This window comes from Oncorhynchus tshawytscha, linkage group LG10 (assembly GCF_018296145.1).
Source record: "Oncorhynchus tshawytscha isolate Ot180627B linkage group LG10, Otsh_v2.0, whole genome shotgun sequence".
In the NCBI taxonomy this organism is placed as follows: Eukaryota; Metazoa; Chordata; class Actinopteri; order Salmoniformes; family Salmonidae; genus Oncorhynchus; species Oncorhynchus tshawytscha.
Window position 1 is genome coordinate 22,840,525 of NC_056438.1, and position 20,058 is coordinate 22,860,582.

At 41.7% G+C, this 20,058-nt stretch overlaps 1 protein-coding gene across 4 annotated transcripts in view; it reads right to left on the reverse strand.

The window, feature by feature from the left end:
* Positions 1–1,472: 1,472 nt before the first annotated feature.
* Positions 1,473–20,058, reverse strand: part of LOC112259967 (adhesion G protein-coupled receptor L3) — a 342,605-nt gene continuing 324,019 nt past the window's right edge. For 2 of the 4 annotated variants that reach the window (XM_042328359.1, XM_024434684.2), the window contains 6 exons: positions 14,354–14,522; positions 13,830–13,955; positions 12,576–12,672; positions 7,161–7,289; positions 5,744–5,795; positions 3,714–3,922 (listed from right to left, as the gene is read on the reverse strand). In XM_042328359.1, coding sequence (XP_042184293.1) covers positions 3,862–3,922; positions 5,744–5,795; positions 7,161–7,289; positions 12,576–12,672; positions 13,830–13,955; positions 14,354–14,522 — 634 coding nt within the window. In that variant the 3' untranslated portion in view covers positions 3,714–3,861. Of the gene's footprint in view, positions 3,597–3,643; positions 3,923–5,743; positions 5,796–7,160; positions 7,290–12,575; positions 12,673–13,829; positions 13,956–14,353; positions 14,523–20,058 lie in introns of those variants that run through there. The other 2 variants (XM_042328358.1, XM_024434686.2) reach the window with 2 other exon arrangements.

Here is a 20,058-nt window from a genome sequence, read left to right on the forward strand (position 1 = left end):
ACATATATCAAAGCCTTCCCCTCACAGAACTAACACAAATGTACAGATGACGACTAATTTGACATTTTATCACATTTCAAGTGAATGATCTGCTGGCCAAAAAAAGTTAGTGAAACCATCCTTCACACGAGCAAATTTTCATGTAGCGTGCGTGCGTGCGCACACACACACACACACACACACACACACACACACACACACACACACACACACACAGGTTGTGCAGTTGTGTCAATTCCAGACCTGTGTTTACTCCTGACGGGGCAGTTTTGTGTCGAGTCAGCATGTACACGGAAACGCCGGAGGCGAGGGCCTGCGGGGCCGTTTAGGATTTAGCGTAATGACTCATTAATAAGGAGGAAGGAGGCCAGAGTCACTTTTGCAGGACATTTTATTAACTCACCCGCTTTGCAAACGCCAGTCAAACTGACACGCGTCGAGGGCCATAGCTCTTCACTGCTACCGGCGAGAGAACCAAGAGGAGATCCAGCCTCATGCATATCCATGAGAGAGGAAGGAAGCATTGGCCCGGTCACCCTTTACACGAGCCTCACATCTCTTTGTAATTTTTCGCTATGACTCAGCCATCAATCACAACTGCGACCACATGAATATGGGATTGGAAGCGGACATTCTAATTTTCCTACTGCTTTGTATGCAAAGCCATTAAGGAGAGGTGCTGAATTTCAGAAACTGTACATTTGATTGGGGGAAATGTTGATGTTATCGTTTGAAATATGTCAAATGCAAGAAAGACAATATTTTATGTTCAGTACAATGCTGGCATAACAATAATTGTCCTATCAAATTTCACCTCACGAAAGGAATCTTGACATAGCTACCGGTTGAACAACGTGATGCCATGTCATATTGGGTCATTACCACCATCACATAGCTGACCATGATCCTGCCACAAAGTATTGGAACAGTGGAACCACTTGGGAAATGCTGAATGTTCAAAGGACAATTCATCCACATTTTGACATATTGGTTTCCTTACCGTATAAGACGTCTACGGACAAGGTAAGACCGAAATCTATTCTCTGGCCCCTAACTGCAGCAGTCTCCATACCCACTCAGTTGAGAAAGTCAATCATCTGATAAAACACCGTAATGAAAGATCTGTAAGTAAAAATCAACGTCAATATTGTAACCAATCAGCGCCCCCAGGGTTAGACCCATCCATTGTTATAAAGGCCAAAATTCCTATGAAAATGAATGATTACTTACCCACCGTTCTTCGTGGGGTAAATTGATTGACGTTCACTCAGTTGCTTTCGCATATATACAGAGTACATTAAACCAGCAGTGACACATTCTCCTTTATTGTGTTCATGAAATAGCTGAATGTATTGAGATTTCTTCGAAACAGAGCTCAAACAATACTATCTTCACAAGGAAGGCCTTGCTTCGCCTTTTGGAGTAATAGCAATGTAAACCCCACAAAAAAAACACAGGAGCTTTGCCATAACTAAGTGGTAAATCTTAACCAGTCATTTATTTGTTGGCAAACAAGTTTCACTGTTACAACAAATATTAGTTATGAGGTCATTCAACTTGGAAACCAATACAAAAATGAATAAATAAAAAGCCACAATCGTACTCATAATAAAAACTACTCTGTGCTGCTGAATTCTTTACCTCCATTTATCACTGTACTTTGTCATTTGAACAAATAAATAAATATATTTCCAGTTGTTTTTCCTCACTCGAAAAGTTTTGTCGTGCCCAGTTACTTATTGATATTTCAATTAGTTCACTTTCTCTCCGCACCTGTCTCTTAACTGATGAGGAAAGGAAATAGCTCGCTCTCTGCAGGCCAACTCTTGGCTAACTTTTCTGACACTTGTGATTTCGTCCCCTTCTAATGGTGGGTGGACCAGAATTCTCTTTCTATCCACACAGTGAAGAAATAACCAAACTGTAAAATAAAATGGTTTGGAAAACATTGGTGGTTACACCGCTATGTACGCTAATAAGTGTTTTGTGATTTTTTTTTGTTGTTGGTGTTATTTAGTTATTTTAGTTTTGTTGCTTTGTTTATTGTTTCTTGGAAAAAAATGAGGCAAAATAATGCTCAAGACCAGCACAACAAAAAGGAAATGCTCCGAACCAACTACATTTACAAAGACAAAGGTTTGAGTGGAACAAAAATTATACTATTATGTGCAATGCTAGTATCTGTACATTTACATAGAAATACCTCAGAATTCTCTGTTATTAGTTTTTTTCTCTCCATCTTCTTCAACGGTTATTATTGTTACGGCAAAAGGAGAAAAACTAAAATATGCTGTAAAAAGCACACGTGATTTAAATTCCTTCATTGTTCAAAATCTGGTCATGTCGAACTTGCAGGAACACGTCAGCACAAAATGTACTGCAAAATCACCATAGAGGAAGAACCCCCCTTAAAAAGCCAGTATGGATACAGAAGTATAATAAAATAGTCTTATTCTTGATTTGTTTCCGATTTTAACTCTACACATCAACTAGTAGCAGAATGTATTTTGGGTCCGTTTGTAGTTCCTTTGGACTGTCAAAATACATTTCAGAGCTCGAGATTCAGCTGTCCCGTGTGTTCATCTCCCCTCCCACTGAGAGAAAACACATCAATCCATACAAGGTTCGGCATCTCGCAAAAAAAGTGAAATGCACATCAATAGATTTCTCCAACATCGAACCGAGTCAAGTCGTATTATCCACAAAACATAACAGTTTCAATATTCTGTTTGCTGTCAGTATTGAGACAGGCATCAGTTTCGCTTTTCAAATTCGGGACACAGAGTAAAAAAAAAACAGGGGAACGCGTAGGGCGAAGGGGAGGCAGAAAAAAGCGGGAACCACGGCAATAAGGAATTGGGGTAAATGGGTCAGGGGTTTGGGTCTGTGGGCCTATAGGCTGGTGACCAGGTGCGAGGGCTCCTGGGGGGCCTCTTCGGGGGGCAGATCCTCCTTGTTGGGGGGCACGATGAACCCGTCACTGCTGCCCCTCCCCAGTTGGTAGTAGGAGTGCAGCTGGTGCAGGTGGTTACGTGACCCCAGGTTGGGCATGCTCTTGTAGTAGACATCGTCCTGGCTGGCCTCGGGGCTCCTGCCCCCTGCCGGTAGTCCCTCTCCTGCATCTTTATCAGCAAGGGGGGCAGTGGTGGTGCCGTTAGCTGTGGTATCTGGTAGGCCTGCCAGCACGGGCATGCTGGTGTAGAGGGAGTCCCTGTGGTGGTGCAGGTGGTGGGGTTGGGAGCTGGGCAAAGTGGGCTCCACGTCTTGGGTGTTCTCGTTGGTGAGCAGGGGGAAGAAGCTCTCACTGTTTTCCTGCGGGATCCGCCGGCGGGACGAGGACGAGGTGGTGGTGGCCGAGGAGAAGGCTGGGTGGTGGTGGTGGGGGAGCGGAGGCTGATGCGGCAGGCCCTGGTTGTGGAGGTGGTTGTGGTGGAGGTTGTCCACGGGCGGTAGCAACGGTGGTCTCTGGGGCAGAAGAGGGGCGTTGGACTCCTCCCGAATCAACTCCAGGCCCAGACCCTCATCGTGGAGGTGCGGAGGGAAGGAAGACTGATCATCCAAACCCAGCGCCACATTCATCCCCACCCCCCCCATCCCTACACCCATCCCCCCATCCCTGCACCCATCCCCATACCCCCCAGACTAACATCCTTGCCTCCGTTGCTCACGTTGTTCACCAGCTTGTTCATGAGGTTGCGGTTTTGCTCGTGGTTGTTCAGGTAGGAAGGGATGTAATTGGAGGTCAGCTCTTTCAGGATCTTCTTCTCCAGCGTGGTCTCCTTGTGGTTGTAGCCCCGGTCGATGATCTGGACACAGTCGCTGATGTACTCGGCACTGGCGATGCTGTAGCTGTTGCCGTGGTTACCATTCAGTGGTAGAGTATCCATGACACTTGTATCCCGGGCATTGTTCAGGATTCCCTCTGGGGAACAAAGAGGAAAAGAGGAGAGAAGCTCATATGAGAGGGACGGAAGTAGCGGTCGCTCATTAGAACGGCTAAATGTCAGCCGCTTGGACGTGGTCATGCACACATTCGGCCCGCCAAAGCTATCTGCTTTCTTTCCATGTGTTGTGCAACCTTCAGGGTGGCTCACTGATTGTGATATGTTGGCCTATAGGTCAACACTCTTTCACTTGATTTTTGTGTTGTGTACATATGGTATGTTCACAAACTGCAAGATTGTCTCAATGATTCAACGTAGTCAGTCAATACTAGATACACTTACCTTTACTCAAGCCACGCACGAGTACTCAAGCAACACACTCAAGTACTTGTAATGCAATCTACATTTCTATCGTGATCCTCTCTGTTTGGCTTGTGTTGTGATGTTGTTGCGAATAACTTTGTCCAAACATGAGAACATTTATACGTGTGACAATTGACAACATGTAAGCTTTAGGCACATACACTCAACAACAACAAACCACAGCCATGCATTTCCTTTTAAGAGTGAGATATACTACCTACAGCTCTGTTTATACATTTCGACCCCAGTTCTATTATCCCCGACTTAAAGGTACATTCAGCAATACGCCAAATTCCAACACTGGGGGCAATTTCCTGCCTACAGGCATCAACAAAAACAACATTGAAACCTGCCGCAATGTGGGCAATGGGGATTGGGGGTGGGATAAATAGGGATGAGCCAAAAGTAGCAGTCTTGGCAGATTTGAATTGTGTTTTTTTTTTAATGCCTGTTAGCATGGTGATGTCATACTGCTGAGTCTACCTTTAAGAAAGCGTCATCTTTAAATGGATTTGTCCATAGACTAATGTAGAAAGAAAGTTAATGGTAAACTTAATGACTCCGCAATGATACATATAGGCCATAGAGGACATGGTGATAAGGGGTCCACTTTACAGTTATACATTAGGAAAATACTTTCTGTTCTCTCATGCAGAGAAAGTATGGATGTTTTATATTAAAATGTCCACGGTGTCTTATAGGGATGCGTCAATGCAAATGTAGGAAATGTCAGCATTCAGCCTCACACAAGGTCATCAGGATGTTTAAAATGTGTTTGAAAGAGGAATGTCTAAAGTTAAAGCCTCTCCACCTCTTTTTTTGTTGTTGTTGCAAAAACTGTATGTAGGTTTGACCTTTGTTTTCTGCAAAGTGCGGCTGAACTTGTTCTAATGTAAAACAGTAACATATGCCGGTGGTGACCAAGTTCCAAGATTGGCATTGGATTTTGATTGGCCAACATTTGAGATGAATTCAATCTCTTAGGACCAGGAGCATGCTGGCTACTTTGGCCAATTGAATCTTATATTATGGATTACAATGTCAGCTATACAGGATGATAATATCTTATCAGAGGAGGCTGGTGGGAGGTATAGGAGGAAAGGCTCATTGTAATGACTGGAATAAATGGAACGGTATTAAAAACATCAAACATATGGAAACCACATTTGACTTTGTTCCATTAATTCCATTCCAGCCATTACAATGAGCCTGTCCTCTCATGGCTACTCCCACCAGCCCCCTCTGGATCTTATTATATCAAATGGATGCTCCTTGGGGCTGATCGAATTTGCAGAAGACATCAAGTTCTTTCAAGGCATCTCCTTTGTGAATATATTTGATGGACATTCTTCAGAAGTGGGTGATTATTTCAGAGGAGCATCTGACATTTGGAATAGTTCTACTTTCTTCAGTTCTACTTCCAAATAAGATGACTGTTTTCTCATTCCCCCTTTGTCAGCATAGAGTGAAAAGAAAGTAAAGCTAAGGTCAATTACATTTGGTAAGCAATGTTTAGTTTGACTCCCATACTTGTCTCTCTGTAGGGGTCTTATTGACAGCATGAGGAAAAGGAAAGACAAAGAAAAAAACACAAGTAAGCATAACAGTAACAGATAGAAGAGACGTTCACACAGGCTTGATGATGCGTTTCCAGAAATGACCTCCCGTTTGTGATGTCACCATGCGTATTTGATAACACTTTCTTAGAAACTATAACCAGAGTATATTCAAGGGGGGAAGATGAGTTTACATATATGACGTACACTATTAATATTGTTATTACATTACATGCTAGTAATCTCCATTGCCAACAAACACTTGTGCACATGCCCCTATCACTCTCCCATCGGTTTTTGGTAAGCGGTGGCTAAAGTTAGCTGACATTTGAAGTGGCTTTTTAGAGAAAACCAAATCATGGATTTCAGTAAGTCATGATAGTACTATTTGGACGGGTTCATCATTGATAAAGTAATTGGCTCTGCTGGTGTTACTCCATAAAACTCCTATTTGACAGTTTAGTCTTGAAAGACGAACAACCGTTTCAGAAGTATTGATCTGACTAAATACATTTCAGTCACATTTTCAGACACAATTTGCCTGACATGTACTTTTAATATATTGGACAGCTTTGGTATAAAAATCTCTCATTTTGTGCATTATTTTTAATGAACTGCAAAACAACAGTCTTGTAGTGCATTGATGTTGTTTTTTGCTGGTTGGGCAAACATACTGCTTTACAGATTTTGCGGTTCATAATTACCAATGGGATACTGGCCCTTTACATAATTAGGAAGGTTCAGGCGGCTTACATTTAGTGTCATAAAAATTGTTGTCTTATTGGAAAGGAGCCCGGAGGTAGAAAAGTTTTGTTTATGCTACTTCATTAGGAGTTCACATTCTGTGTTTTTTTTATATTAGAATCATTGATTGGGTGCACTAACAGAACAAGGATGTTCCTTCAATAATCTACCAGCAACACTTTGAAGTTGCAGTGCACACGGGCAAGCTTCATGGACAACCACAGCAAGCTTCATGGACAACCACAGCAAGCTTCACGGACAACCACAGCAAGCTTCATGGACAACAGTGCAGCAAAACATCAAACGACTGGTGGTGTTTTCAGCTCCCAATTGCCGTGCTGACATCCCTTCCCAATAGTTTGGGTTTGCTGCACCATTTCCCCACAGTGAATTATGCATGCCAGGCAAGTGAGGCACATGAATGAGTTTGGAGTGTGACAAAAAGATTAGTGACGGAATGGCATGCCCCAATGGGAAGCCACCATATACCCCCTCCCGCCAAAAGCCTCCAGCGGGTCTTTTGGGGACAAACGCAGATTTGTGTAGCAAAAAAAGTCATGTCTAGCGCCATTCCAGCGACATTCATGAAGGAATGAAAAGAAGGCTGGCACACCTTGCATGTTGTACATGCCCACTGACGGGTTGTTATAGACGGCCGATTCCCCGAGCAATGTGTTATAGGGATTGTTAGTGCCATGGGGACGGAGGAGAGCGTTAGTTATAAGATGGTTAGCCATTGCCCCTGGAGCAGCCAGACAGAGACAGAGGGAGAGAGAGAGAGGGAAGTAAGAGGGAGAGAAAAAGAGAGAGAACATATGTATCAGTCAGGCAGACGCAGCCGAGGCAATGACAGCAATACACATTCACGATCATTAAGGGCGAGTTGTTAAACAGTCGGGCTACAGTCGTAGCAAAGCTTGAAACAGACATGATCATGGTTTATCACGACGGCAGCAGTGAGGTGGGTCAATGATGACTCTGCTTGTTCAATGGGATAAAAGTCCATTTAGCATTGTTGGAATTGGTGTGCTCACATTCAAGAGGTAGAATTGTAGGGGGGTCCCAAATTGACCATGTCATTTTACAAATGCTTTTGAGCTGAATGTGGTTTCCCCCCCTCCCAATTCCACCGCATGTACAAGGTACAGATGCTCGCTGACAGTGTGCAACAGTACATACATAGACATTGTTTTGAAGCATAGACATACACAAAACGAAGACATAACACTTCAATAACATACCTGAACATAACATGGTCAAATTACCACTCTACAGTATAGAACATGTTAACTCCATGTGATTTGAAGAAGGATGTTATGAAAGCTTTTGGCAGGTAACATTTCCGGGTTACTGTATTACGTTGTGTAAATGGTCTACATCTCCCATATAATTTGTCCAGTAAAATATTGCCTTCACTTCTTGGCATTCATCTTTCCCATAGACAATTCCCTGGCAGAAATACCCTCAAATAAAACATCCTCATGGATGGTAAGTGCCATTACAGTGCTGATTGTTGTCCCTTCGCAGTCCTTTTTCCTGTACCACATCTTTCTACTTGACTTCGTTTGAACAAAAGTGGAGGTTTGTGAAAATAGAGGCTCCGATTCTACTTGTCTAATCGTCACTCCGGACTATGCGGCAGTGACTGATGCCTGTGGGACTCATCTGTTCCCAGATCAGTTCTAAATAAACGTTTAACTTTGAGCAATGTGACTAAATGTATCTAGACTAGAAGATAACACACATTCTATGAATGAGGAGGTAGTTTGGATGTGGGTTGAATGCCGCACAGCAGTTAGTGAAGAAAAAACAGACGGGACTTTTTGGGGAAATTGAAACATTTAGCGAAATCTTGAAATATTGTGAGTTACGGTATCCAGTTGAACGTATCAGCAATAAGCTCCTGTTTATATATTATGTTCAAATTGCCGAAACATCTAAGAGTATGTTTTCTCTCTTCAGATTCAGAGCACATAATATGATATTATTGAGATCCTAACATGCGCTCTATGACATACCCCATTCAAGTGTGCAGTGTGTACCAATGACTGCATAAATATCTCCCCCCCCCCAAAGAAAAATTCAGCAGAGGCGGAAATGCATGCCAATTAGTTCTGCCGACGAGGGACACTGTTCTCTCGCAGTGCTCTGAATCTGTCAGAGCCAGAGAGAGAAAGAAAGAAAGAAAGAAAGAAAGAAAGAGAGAGAGAGAGAGAAAGAGAGAGAGAGAGAGAGAGAGAGAGAGAGAGAGAGAGAGAGAGAGAGAGAGAGAGAGAGAGAGAGAGAGAGAGAGAGAGAGAGAGAGAGAGAGAGAGAGAGAGAGAGAGAGAGAGAGAGAGAGAAAGAAAGAAAGAAAGAAAGAAAGAAAGAAAGAAAGAAAGAAAGAAAGAGAGAGAGAGAGAGAGAGAGAGAGAGAGAGAGAGAGAGAGAGAGAGAGAGAGAGAGAGAGAGAAACGAAGGAGACAAACCGGTTCTCTAATGACCGATAACTCTGGTCTTGTACATACAGTGCCAGGGAATGTCTGTGTGTCTCAATTCTACGCCTGAACCAATTCTGAAAGGAGAGGTAGAGGACTCAAGGAAATGGCAAGAGCTGGAAGATGTATGACTAGTTATGATAGCTAACTTTGAAGATTGTGTACAGCTCCGTTACGCATACTGTACTAAGGGCATAACGCACTGACCTAATGATAACATGTTGGGAATGAGCTAACAGTTACAGTATGTGTAATTTGGCCAGCAAGGGCATAATGGGAATGGTACAGGGGGGAAACTTCTGTTAGGCGACATTCTGTAGCTGTGCTATTGTCTTAGAACATGTATTATTGACTAGAATTTGAACCTAAATCAGTTTCCTGTTGGGTTGTCTTCTCCTCTGCCCACACAGCAAAGCATGAACAAAATGGCCGACATTATGATTGCCCAAAGGACGACAACGAAAAATATTTAAGTCCAATCAGTTATCCAATTGAATAACTTCACCAAGTGAGTTTTAAGAGGCAAATCATTTTATGAATATATCATTGCAGGAGTATCTTCAACTCCAACAATCACGTCGATGCATCGGAACAGAATCACAATATCACAATTTACTCAACTAAACTCCTATTTTAGACTTCATTTGCATACATTGTTTGATGTGGCTATTAATATGGATGTATGTATACATTAGGTTATAATTTCCATTTGATTTAATCACTATGTGCTCATTTCTTGTTGCTGTTGCTTCTCTTATTCTGAAGCCTTCCAAAAATACCAGCCTAATTTTAAATTATAAACAGCTCCTCCCCACCCTCTGTTGGTTCCCCCACTTATGGGGTCTGTGTTTGATATATTGGACCATTTCCAAATCATGAATGCGGGGATAAATTAAACAAGTCGAGGCTATCAAGATGATTGCATGCTTCCCTCTCAAGAGGAGAGAAGTATGGAGTCAGCAACAGTTATGCAGAGACTGAGGCAAGGTACTGAATATTGAGTTGAAGAGATGTATTCTCTTCCACACATACTGTAATTCCATAAAAACATTGCAGAGAAGAGCAAGGAGAAGGTTTGTGATGTTTATGACGCTTCAGAACATGATGTGTTATCCTGCGCCAGACTGAAAATGCATCTGTGCAGACTTAGTGTTTATTCTCACGCTTTACACATCAGACCTGACGCGTTTCAACGCCTTGAGCTGAAAACGTGTTAATTAATTTACTCCCTCTTCCTGGTCTTAGTGATATATCTACGGTGTCTTCTAGGCCTGCCCACTCCACTGAGCTCCACTCCTTTCTCTCTCTCCCTCCCCCAGCTAAGAGCCAACATCTTGGGATGACGCTCGTCGCTGAGTGCCTAATTATTGAGATCTCGACACTTCCTCTCACCGTCGAACATCAATCCATCATCTAAACTGCGTATTAGTGTCCGGGTTGAGAGGGAGAGGGCGAGCGGATTGAGAGAGTGAGGTAGTGGCAGGGACTCAACCCCTCCATCAAGGGACCCAATGTCTGGAGAGGAGTCGTCCCTGAGAAATGTCAGGGGGGTGGCATCATCATCTAGTGCAGATATGGTCTAGGAGGATTATATAACGCCTCTGACACTCAGACCTCAGAGTCTGCACTAGACATTTGTATTTATTTGGACCGCTATCCAATGCGCTACTGTGTATTTATTTGGATCGCTATCCAAAGCGCTACTGTGTATTTATTTGGACCGCTATCCAACACGCTACTGTGTATTTATTTGGACCGCTATCCAACGCGCTGCTGTGTATTTATTTGGACCGCTATCCAAAGCGCTACTGTGTATTTATTTGGACCGCTATCCAATGCGCTACTGTGTATTTATTTGGACCGCTATCCAAAGCACTACTGTGTATTTATTTGGACCGCTATCCAAAGCGCTACTGTGTATTTATGTGTATTTATTTGGACCGCTATCCAACGCGCTACTGTGTATTTATTTGGACCGCTATCCAACCCGCTACTGTGTATTTATTTGGACCGCTATCCAACCTGTGTATTTATTTACTGTGTATTTATTTGGACCGCCATCCAATGCGCTACTGTGTATTTATTTGGACCGCTATCCAAAGCGCTACTGTGTATTTATTTGGACCGCTATCCAACGCACTACTGTGTATTTATTTGGACCACTATCCAACGCGCTGCTGTGTATTTATTTGGACCGCTATCCAACGCGCTACTGTGTATTTATTTGGACCGCTATCCAATGCGCTACTGTGTATTTATTTGGACCGCTATCCAACGCGCTACTGTGTATTTTTTTTGGACCGCTATCCAATGCGCTACTGTGTATTTATTTGGACCGCTATCCAACGCGCTACTGTGTATTTATTTGGACCGCTATCCAATGCGCTACTGTGTATTTATTTGGACCGCTATCCAACACGCTACTGTGTATTTATTTGGACCGCTATCCAACGCGCTACTGTGTATTTATTTGGACCGCTATCCAACGCGCTACTGTGTATTTATTTGGACCGCTATCCAACGCGCTGCTGTGTATTTCCATGATTGTTTTGGGAGATAATTGTCATCATATCACAAAATTGGGAGCTAATTGTCATCATATACTGAAATTGGGAGATAAGCATTTGTGGATGGTTGAACTTATTTTTAAAGAACAAAGCAATTACCATTACTTTCTTGGTTTCGCACTTTGTTGGTTGACAGCTGTCACGAAGACGGGTATAGCATTTACAAATAGTCCTGCCTCAAATAAATATTTTGCTCTTGTCCAACTGCTTTTTGGTTAGGCAAATTTATTCATGCTTTGTGCAATTCATATTGGCATTTACTTTGGTTCTTGGTTCCATCAGGTGCAAAATCCACCCTTTTGAAACAAATGAAAAGTTTCTTAATTGGATAAATTAGCACATACACTAACTGCATTATCACATTGAAAAGCTTCATTATTTTACAAAAGTCAAGGTCATTTGGGATGAGTTGCTATTTGAATAAAGTAAGGGATGAATACTTTTTTATTAACAGCAGGACAACTTTCTATACGAGCAGGTGAGGGGGAGAGGAATGACTCATCTTAAAACACGAAACTAAAACATGTTCATCCAACTCTTCCCCTATTCTACTTCTGTCACAAGTCACAAAGTGGACCATCTCTTGTCAAGTGTGAGAACAACCCATAGGCTAATATGCTGACTTGAAGGATCGCAGTCAGGACACTGGATGAGCATAACGCAGGAATCTCCAACTCCAGTCCTAGCGAGCTACTGTGTTTTTGATTTTGGTCCAGCCCAGCACTAACACACCTGCTTCAAACAATCACGGTCCAGACAGACGACCATTATTCGGCAATCATTCCAAACAGGTGTCTTTGTGCGGAAGTGGAACAAAAGCACCCATAAGCTCTTCAGGACCCAACACGAAATCCTTCCGCTTTTGTCACAAAGGCTATTTTTTTCCCTTCTTTCTCCACATCACACAACATTGAAAACCTAAAGGAGAGGCTAGTGGGTTGCGGCGCGTTCAAGCATGTGCGGTGCAAATTGACTGAATATTACCTCTGTTCAACGACGCCGAGCTGTTGATGTCGCCGGTTATGAAAGATGACTCTGACTGTTTCCTGACTGTGTCGTTCCACATCCGACGGATCCGACTCTGCAGAGGGGGAACATTACAACTAACACATCAGTGGGGTTTTGTAACGGTAATGGAATCAGTGCTTAAAAGGTGGCTTCCAGTTAGGATGTATACAGTCTGTCTTGGGTGTGTGCAGCAACATTCACCATAAAAACACACAACAACTCTGTGCTGATACATTCATTCAGACCTCTTGTTGCCGAAGACGAACACAGTACATTACTGTATTCTTTGTTACTGTGTTTTTCTGTAAGGCTTTGTAAAGGTTTGACTTCCACATCTCACAATAGTGTTATCACAATTGAGTCATTGCGACTGTTATTGCTACCTCTCGTCGCTGTTATTGCTACCTCTTGTTGCTGTTATTGCTACGTTTCACTGGTGTTATTGCTACCTCGCATAACTCTACACTGCTGTAAAAGTCAAGGCCATGTTCAAGTGTACAAGTGCTTGTGGGAGCAGACTTGCCTTCAAATAGTATTTGCAGTATTCAGATACTTTAATCGTTTGATCGAGCCTGCCTGGAGTAAAAGCATGGGCAGGTTTTGCACTTTTGGGACTATTCCATTGGTTCCATTGAGAGGTGCAGGCTCAATCAAGCACAGCTTAAGTCTTTGAGAGAAAAAAATGATAATTCTATTTCAACCCAGCGCTGTGTGGGAGTTGGGTTGATCAGTGTTCATATTTCAAAGGTCTCTTTCTCTGTCCAAGTCTCACTTCCAACTTTCATTTAGAGAGAGAACCCTACCTCCCTAACCACCCAGAGCCCACCGGTTTACGATGTACTTTGCTAATTACACGTTCATTTAAAAGCCTCAGAGTTGCCGATAAATTACAGGGTGTTTACGACTGCTTCCGTTCACATGCGGTTGATGGCGAAAACTCGGCGTAGCGGTTAGCCGTTGTGTCAATGTGCTGCTATATGTAATTAAAGGGTTAATTATGTACGCTGAGACCAGCTTCCGTCGTGACAGGCTGATGGTGTGGCGTAGACTATTTGCATGATTCATAAATGTATTGTTAACAACCTATTAATTAACATTGACCAAGTAAATACACTAAATTCCGGGTCAACATCAGCAGATAGAATGAAGTAAAAATCTATATCAGATATGCTCGTAGTCAACCAAATACATTGCCATTTGAGGTGAGGTGAGAGGAGAGGCGCTACCTACCTGTGAACCGGTGGAATATCTCCCTGGTGGGCGGGATGCTGAGCTCTTCCCAGAGCCAATGGAACTCTCCACACTCTTGCCACTGCAACAGTGGGTACGCAGACACTTTCCGTACTCTTTACGCACCTGTGAACCACAGACACACACACATTCCAATTCAGACGCAGAAAACCAAACAACTTGTTGGTGATACTGTGAGAAAATGAATACTGTAGTTAATAACTACATTACACTCTAGCTTGCTGCATGGTAATAAGCCATGTCATGTATAATTCTGAGCTAACCACTTTGCATTTCATGTGTGCTTTGAGAAGCTGACTAAAGCTCATACAGCAAGCTAATACAGGGGCATATTTATCAAGCTACTCAGAGTCAAAGTGCTGAATTAGGATCAGTTTTGCCTTTAGATCACAAAGAATAAGATTACATGGACAGGACGGGACCTGATCCTAGATCAGCACACCTTCTCTGAGACGCTTTGTGAATACAGTCCCTGAACCACAAGGTTAGAGTAAAAGACACACCTTCTTCTGGAGGACACAGTGGAAGATGAAGATGAACATGCCCTGCAGGGAGTTGAAGATGGTGAAGAGGTAGGCCATGATGACCGTGCTCTCGTTGACGTACATCAGGCCGAAGGCCCATGTCAGCCCCAGCAGACAGAGCAACGCTATGGCCCCAATCACCCACGATCTGAAAGCAGAAAGAGACTACGTCAACATTCTGGACGTTCTCAGAACTGCTAGAGAAGTAACAACTCAACTTGAATACTTGCGAAAAAATCTTTGATTTTTGTAGTCTGTAATTTCCTAAAGAAATGTATGTGAATTATCACAAACTATCACCAGTGATGATTGTGGACTAGGGCCCGCATTCTGTCTGACAGATCACTGTGCATACATACAGTGGGGCAAAAAAGTATTTAGTCAGCCACCAATTTCGCAAGTTCTCCCACTTAAAAAGATGACAAAATGAGAAAAAAGACAGGTGTCTTTTATACTGATAACAAGTTCAAACAGGTGCCATTAATACAGGTAACGAGTGGAGGACAGAGAAGCCTCTTAAAGATGAAGTTACAGGTCTGTGAGAGCCAGAAATCTTGCTTGTTTGTAGGTGACCAATTACTTATTTTCCACCATAATTTGCAAATAAATTCATTAAAAATCCTACAATGTGATTTTCTGGATTTGTTTTTCTCATTTTGTCTGTCATAGTTGAAGTGTACACATGATGAAAATTACAGGCCTCTCTCATCTTTTTAAGTGGGAGAACTTGCACAATTGGTGGCTGACTAAATACTTTTTTGCCCCACTGTATACTGTAGCTGATGGTAAAAATCTAACTATGTAAATATGTAATTGTCCCAGGAAGCTACAGGTGGAAACGCACAAACAAGGTCTTAGTTTGGTTTCAAGACCAGATACAGGAGAGGTGACTTCAAAGTCAACCAAGCCTCTGAGGTGGTCTGAAGTGGTGACTGTTCTCAGACTTCCCACTTAGCATTCTGTCGGCAGTGCACAACTCGGAAGGAGCATCGCGACTACCTGTTCACTGAAGCAACAAAAAAACACAGGATTTAAAAACAAACGTTTAGCTATCTTGGTCTGTGAACATACAGATGAACCAAAAAGAGAAGAGAAACGCAGGTAAAAAATAAATGTCCACCAGACAGACAAAAGTACAAATCTAGATGAAGGGAAGGAGGGAGGAGAGAAACGAAGCGGAAAATCGACAGGAGGAGTGGAATTAAATTGAATCGTGTGTTCGCCTGCTCCTTGGGGACACCTATCATTTTTCTCTCGCTCGCCTTCTTTCAAGAGTTGCACACATTATTCATCAATTACATGACAGACCATCAGATAGTGTACTCTTTAAAATTTGAACATGGGAGAGAGAGACTATTACTGGACCAGGAACAGTGGAAAACTCAAGGTAACTCCCCAATATTAAAATAGTACTTGGTGTATAATTAATACAGAGACAATAGGCGATACAGTTTGTATGACCTCGGGGCTAGCAGGTATGGCATAATCACTGGAAGACAAATTAATATGAACACATGTAAACACAGTATTTTGAATGTGCTGCCCGAGGGTTGTCCCAAAAGCCTCGACAAATAACGAAGCTCTGAATAATTATGCTAGTTTAAACAGAAATACCAGTGCACTTCAAATCAATTAAATGATGAAAACAATTACCTTTTTTCAAAGCTTAAATTGCACAGTGCATGACTACTTCTCCCGTGACAAACTGGGAGACTTGTTTCAGCGTTCTGAGATGACTTCACCAGAAGCGTACCCATTTGAGCTAATATTGAACAAATGCGAGGCGTGGGTGAGTATTCCTTCCCTACGACTTGACAGAGAGCTTCACTAAACATTTACTAAAGGCATGTGGTGGTATAAACGTGACTCATTACTTTGTTATGATGAAATGTATGGATAATGAAGATAGTGTGTCATGAATGGATGACCTGTCCATTTTACTCTTACTTGATCTCAGGTTCGTAATCCTCATAGCTGACAGGAAAGAAATGAAAAACAAAATGAAATCAATAACCAAACAAAACTCCAAAGCAAATATTCCAATAATATGATTTTGAATGACACAGTATAGTAATAGGAGAGGGGGACAGACACACAGACATAAAGACAAACATGAAATAATACTCCCCAAAAAATGTCTCATCAAATAAAGTACTATATTGATTACATCCAAAAGTCTTGAAGCCAGAATCCTCTTACTCTCACTCACTCACTCGAATTTTGAGAGTCAGTTACAGGTGCTAAACGTAATTATCGTATTCACAAGCGTCTCCACTCCTCAATAAAAACGGTAGGGCCTAGCATTTCGCCTCAATCGTCTGTAATAAATGGGCCAGGTGCGATAGCAAAAATAAATGATTTATGGAATTATTGGGGCCAACCATGAAACATAATATTCCCAGATCTATCTTAATGACCTGTTGGGAGAGGCACTTCATCAAGCTGATTGCCCCCTCAGGTAGATCCAACGAGGGTGGGAAAAAAATAAGAGGGAAATATTGACCTGGAACTAGGGCAATATTGCAGAGGGATGGGCGACAAACAGTGTGTGTGTGTGTGTGTGTGGGGGGGGTGTTAGGTAGAGATGCCTAAGGACATAATAGATGTATCAGGGAGGTCAGGATATGAAGAGGTTATTTTTCATATCTTCCTTGGTTTGTATCTGGTCGCCTTTGCTTTTCACTAAGAATTGAGGATGATAGTTATTTTGCCGTGAGGGCTATCTTGGAAAAATCTGGTTCAAGGTAGCAGATATCCTCAGCAACCATCATTTCCTCCTGTTCTCACTCACTCACTCTGGAAATGTTCAAAATACTGTATGAACTGTATATGAAGAATTTGGACAGGTATACGTGTCATTTCAAAATGCCTGTCAAAGTTGAACAATATACTCAAGAAAAATATAAACATGCAACAATATCAAAGATTTTACTGAGTTACAGGTCATATGAAGAAATCAGTCAATTGAAATAAATACATTAGACCCTAATCTGTGGATTTTACACGTATGGGAATATAGATATGCGTCTGTTGAACACAGATGCCTTAAAAAAAAGAAAGTATTTTTGTGCATTCAAATTTGCTATCGATAAAATTTGATAGAAATAATCATTATATTTTTGTTCAGTGCATATTCTTGCATCAGAATTATATATATATTTTTTACTAAGTTGAGAAACTCTCCTAATTAACCCCCTACCACTTTCAGTCCTACAGACCTGGGCCCATTTCCCAAAGCTGAAGTGGCTCCCGTAGAGCCGGTGAATACCCTCGCAATGATGCCACTCCAGTGTCACACTGAATGGTTCCACCGCAGCAAAAACAGCACTTGTGCGCTTTCACCGGAACGAACGAGGGGAAAGTGCTGATTGTGTTAATAGTCGGGTAGAAATATCAAAAATGAAAATAAATTGAGGAGCAAAGTGTTCCAATCCAAAACAACCACATTAAACTGGCACCAATTTCCTTTTTGAAAAGAGACAAATTAGTCAATTCTGAGAGGTGATATGCATTTCAAATGGCTTGAGATCGCATTATAGCTCATTGCAATTGGTCAATTGAGTCGCCTTTCACCTCAGCATAAAGGAGTCTCATTGACTAGTTGAAAGGAAATAGGAAATGCTGTTATCTACTCAGCAGGATGCCAGTGGTTTAACTAAAGTTTTGTGTACAAAGAAATGTCGATGACATCTCGGAATCGATCATACCATCTTAATTTGCATATTCCTTCAGGGTCTATTGTAGGGGAATTCTCAATAAGTAGATACTTTATTCACCATGAAGCATATACAGGACACGTCTACTCACAGTGATTTTTAAGTTATTAAAGAGACGTGTGATGAACAATCTTCAGTACGCATTCCTACGTTTCTCAGCACCTTGTGGACTGCAGTCATTAACGCTCAGCAAGTTCCCAAATATAGGGTTCGACAAAGTTTGGTAAACGTTTGCGTAAGAGAGGAAGACAACGTCCAATTTGTGCCAAAGGAACAACAAAGCGAAATCCTACAGCGCACAAATGATTATGGGTTACAACAGGTTACGCCAACACAGCACTCACAACACATATCGGATGAGGAATTGACACAGGAAAGAGTCTTTGTCTATCGGGAAAGGCAATGGGGACCAAAACAATGTGGCATCTTACCAGTGCCATTCCACAATAAGAATCCCATCATAATAACGATAGCTAACATGAGGAAGAAAATATAAAAGACAAGAGTTAAAAAACAAAAACCTCAATAAGACAAAGCATAGCATGCAGTGTTATTCAAAAGAAGAGAAACTGAGTGAAATGAGAGAGAAAAAAACATGGAACATTCATTAAAAAAAAGCAAAGTGATGACATCTGAACATAAAGTGAGACATCAAATGATGAACACACCACCAAATATAAGAAAAAGAGTGAAGAAATGTCCTACTAAATTATGACCTAGCAGGAGTCTGGACATTCTTACAATCCAGTAGAATGTTTTCTTCAAAATCAAAACGCTCACTGTGTCAGACTTAAAAACAATCCATTATTTTCATCATCAAACAATTTGATTATTAGTAGCAGGCTAAATTGTTAGCAGTAGCCTAAATCATTTAGAACTTTAAGATTTGAAACTGATACAGTCCATTCAAAGCAACTAATAGTGTGGTTAAAATAGCAGTAAGCCTATTTGTTTTGTATCATATTTGTTTTCATTGTCACAGGTGCCATTTTGGACATAGCCATGTGGAATGAGATATTGTACATACATCTAGAGGTAGGTCTATCAGACCCCAGAGCTGGGAGAGAAGGGGTCATGACCCTTATGTTGTGGTCTGAGAGACAGCGAGGCCGGAGGTGAGGCTTCTGATTGGCCGAGGGAGGCAAGTGTGACAAATCATATGATAGAGAGAACTCTCCACAGAGAAATATATCCTCTCCACAGACAAACAAGGCAATGCATCTCAAAGAAATTATCTCTATAGCTCATTCACAGTATTTTTAGATTACATCTCCCTTGATGAATAGCTAGGGGAAGTTCAAAAACTATACTTACTATATTTTGAGATGTAAACAATTTGTTACTAATAACTGATCAAATCATCCAAGTATAAAAAATGGTGTGCTTACATTTCTCCATAGTTACATTTAAAGCCACTCAGTTGGTGACTATCAACTCAATAACCCGTTCAAAGTCGGGTCGCAATATCAAAAGCTGTGTCAACAGTGTTAGCACTAACGCGGATGACACTCAAAACCTGGGCTGTTGTGGTGACCCCTGTTACCGCCACACCGGCAGTCATGAGTCATGACCAGAGTAAAAATCCATGTGACTGTTGAGTCGCTGTAATAGCGCTTTCTAAGGTGATGATTCATTCAAAACAGCCATACACATAGAGCTTCTGCATAGGCTTTATAAACCCCGAAATAATAATAATTAGGATTGTGCTATACAATACATAGCCTAATGCATATAAGGCATGTCAGAAAAAAAAACATAAAACAAAACTGATTTAAGATGTCTTTGGTACATAATTGGTCTAGCTTATACTCCAAAATGAAACAAATTACAGTAATTACCATTGAGTGTGGACTGTATTATCATGCATGCTGGATGGACTGGTTAACATATGTTACACTCCAACATGTATATCAATGTGTCTGAAAGATAATGTACAGCCCTAGGCGATGCTGTTGGTTCATTGATTGT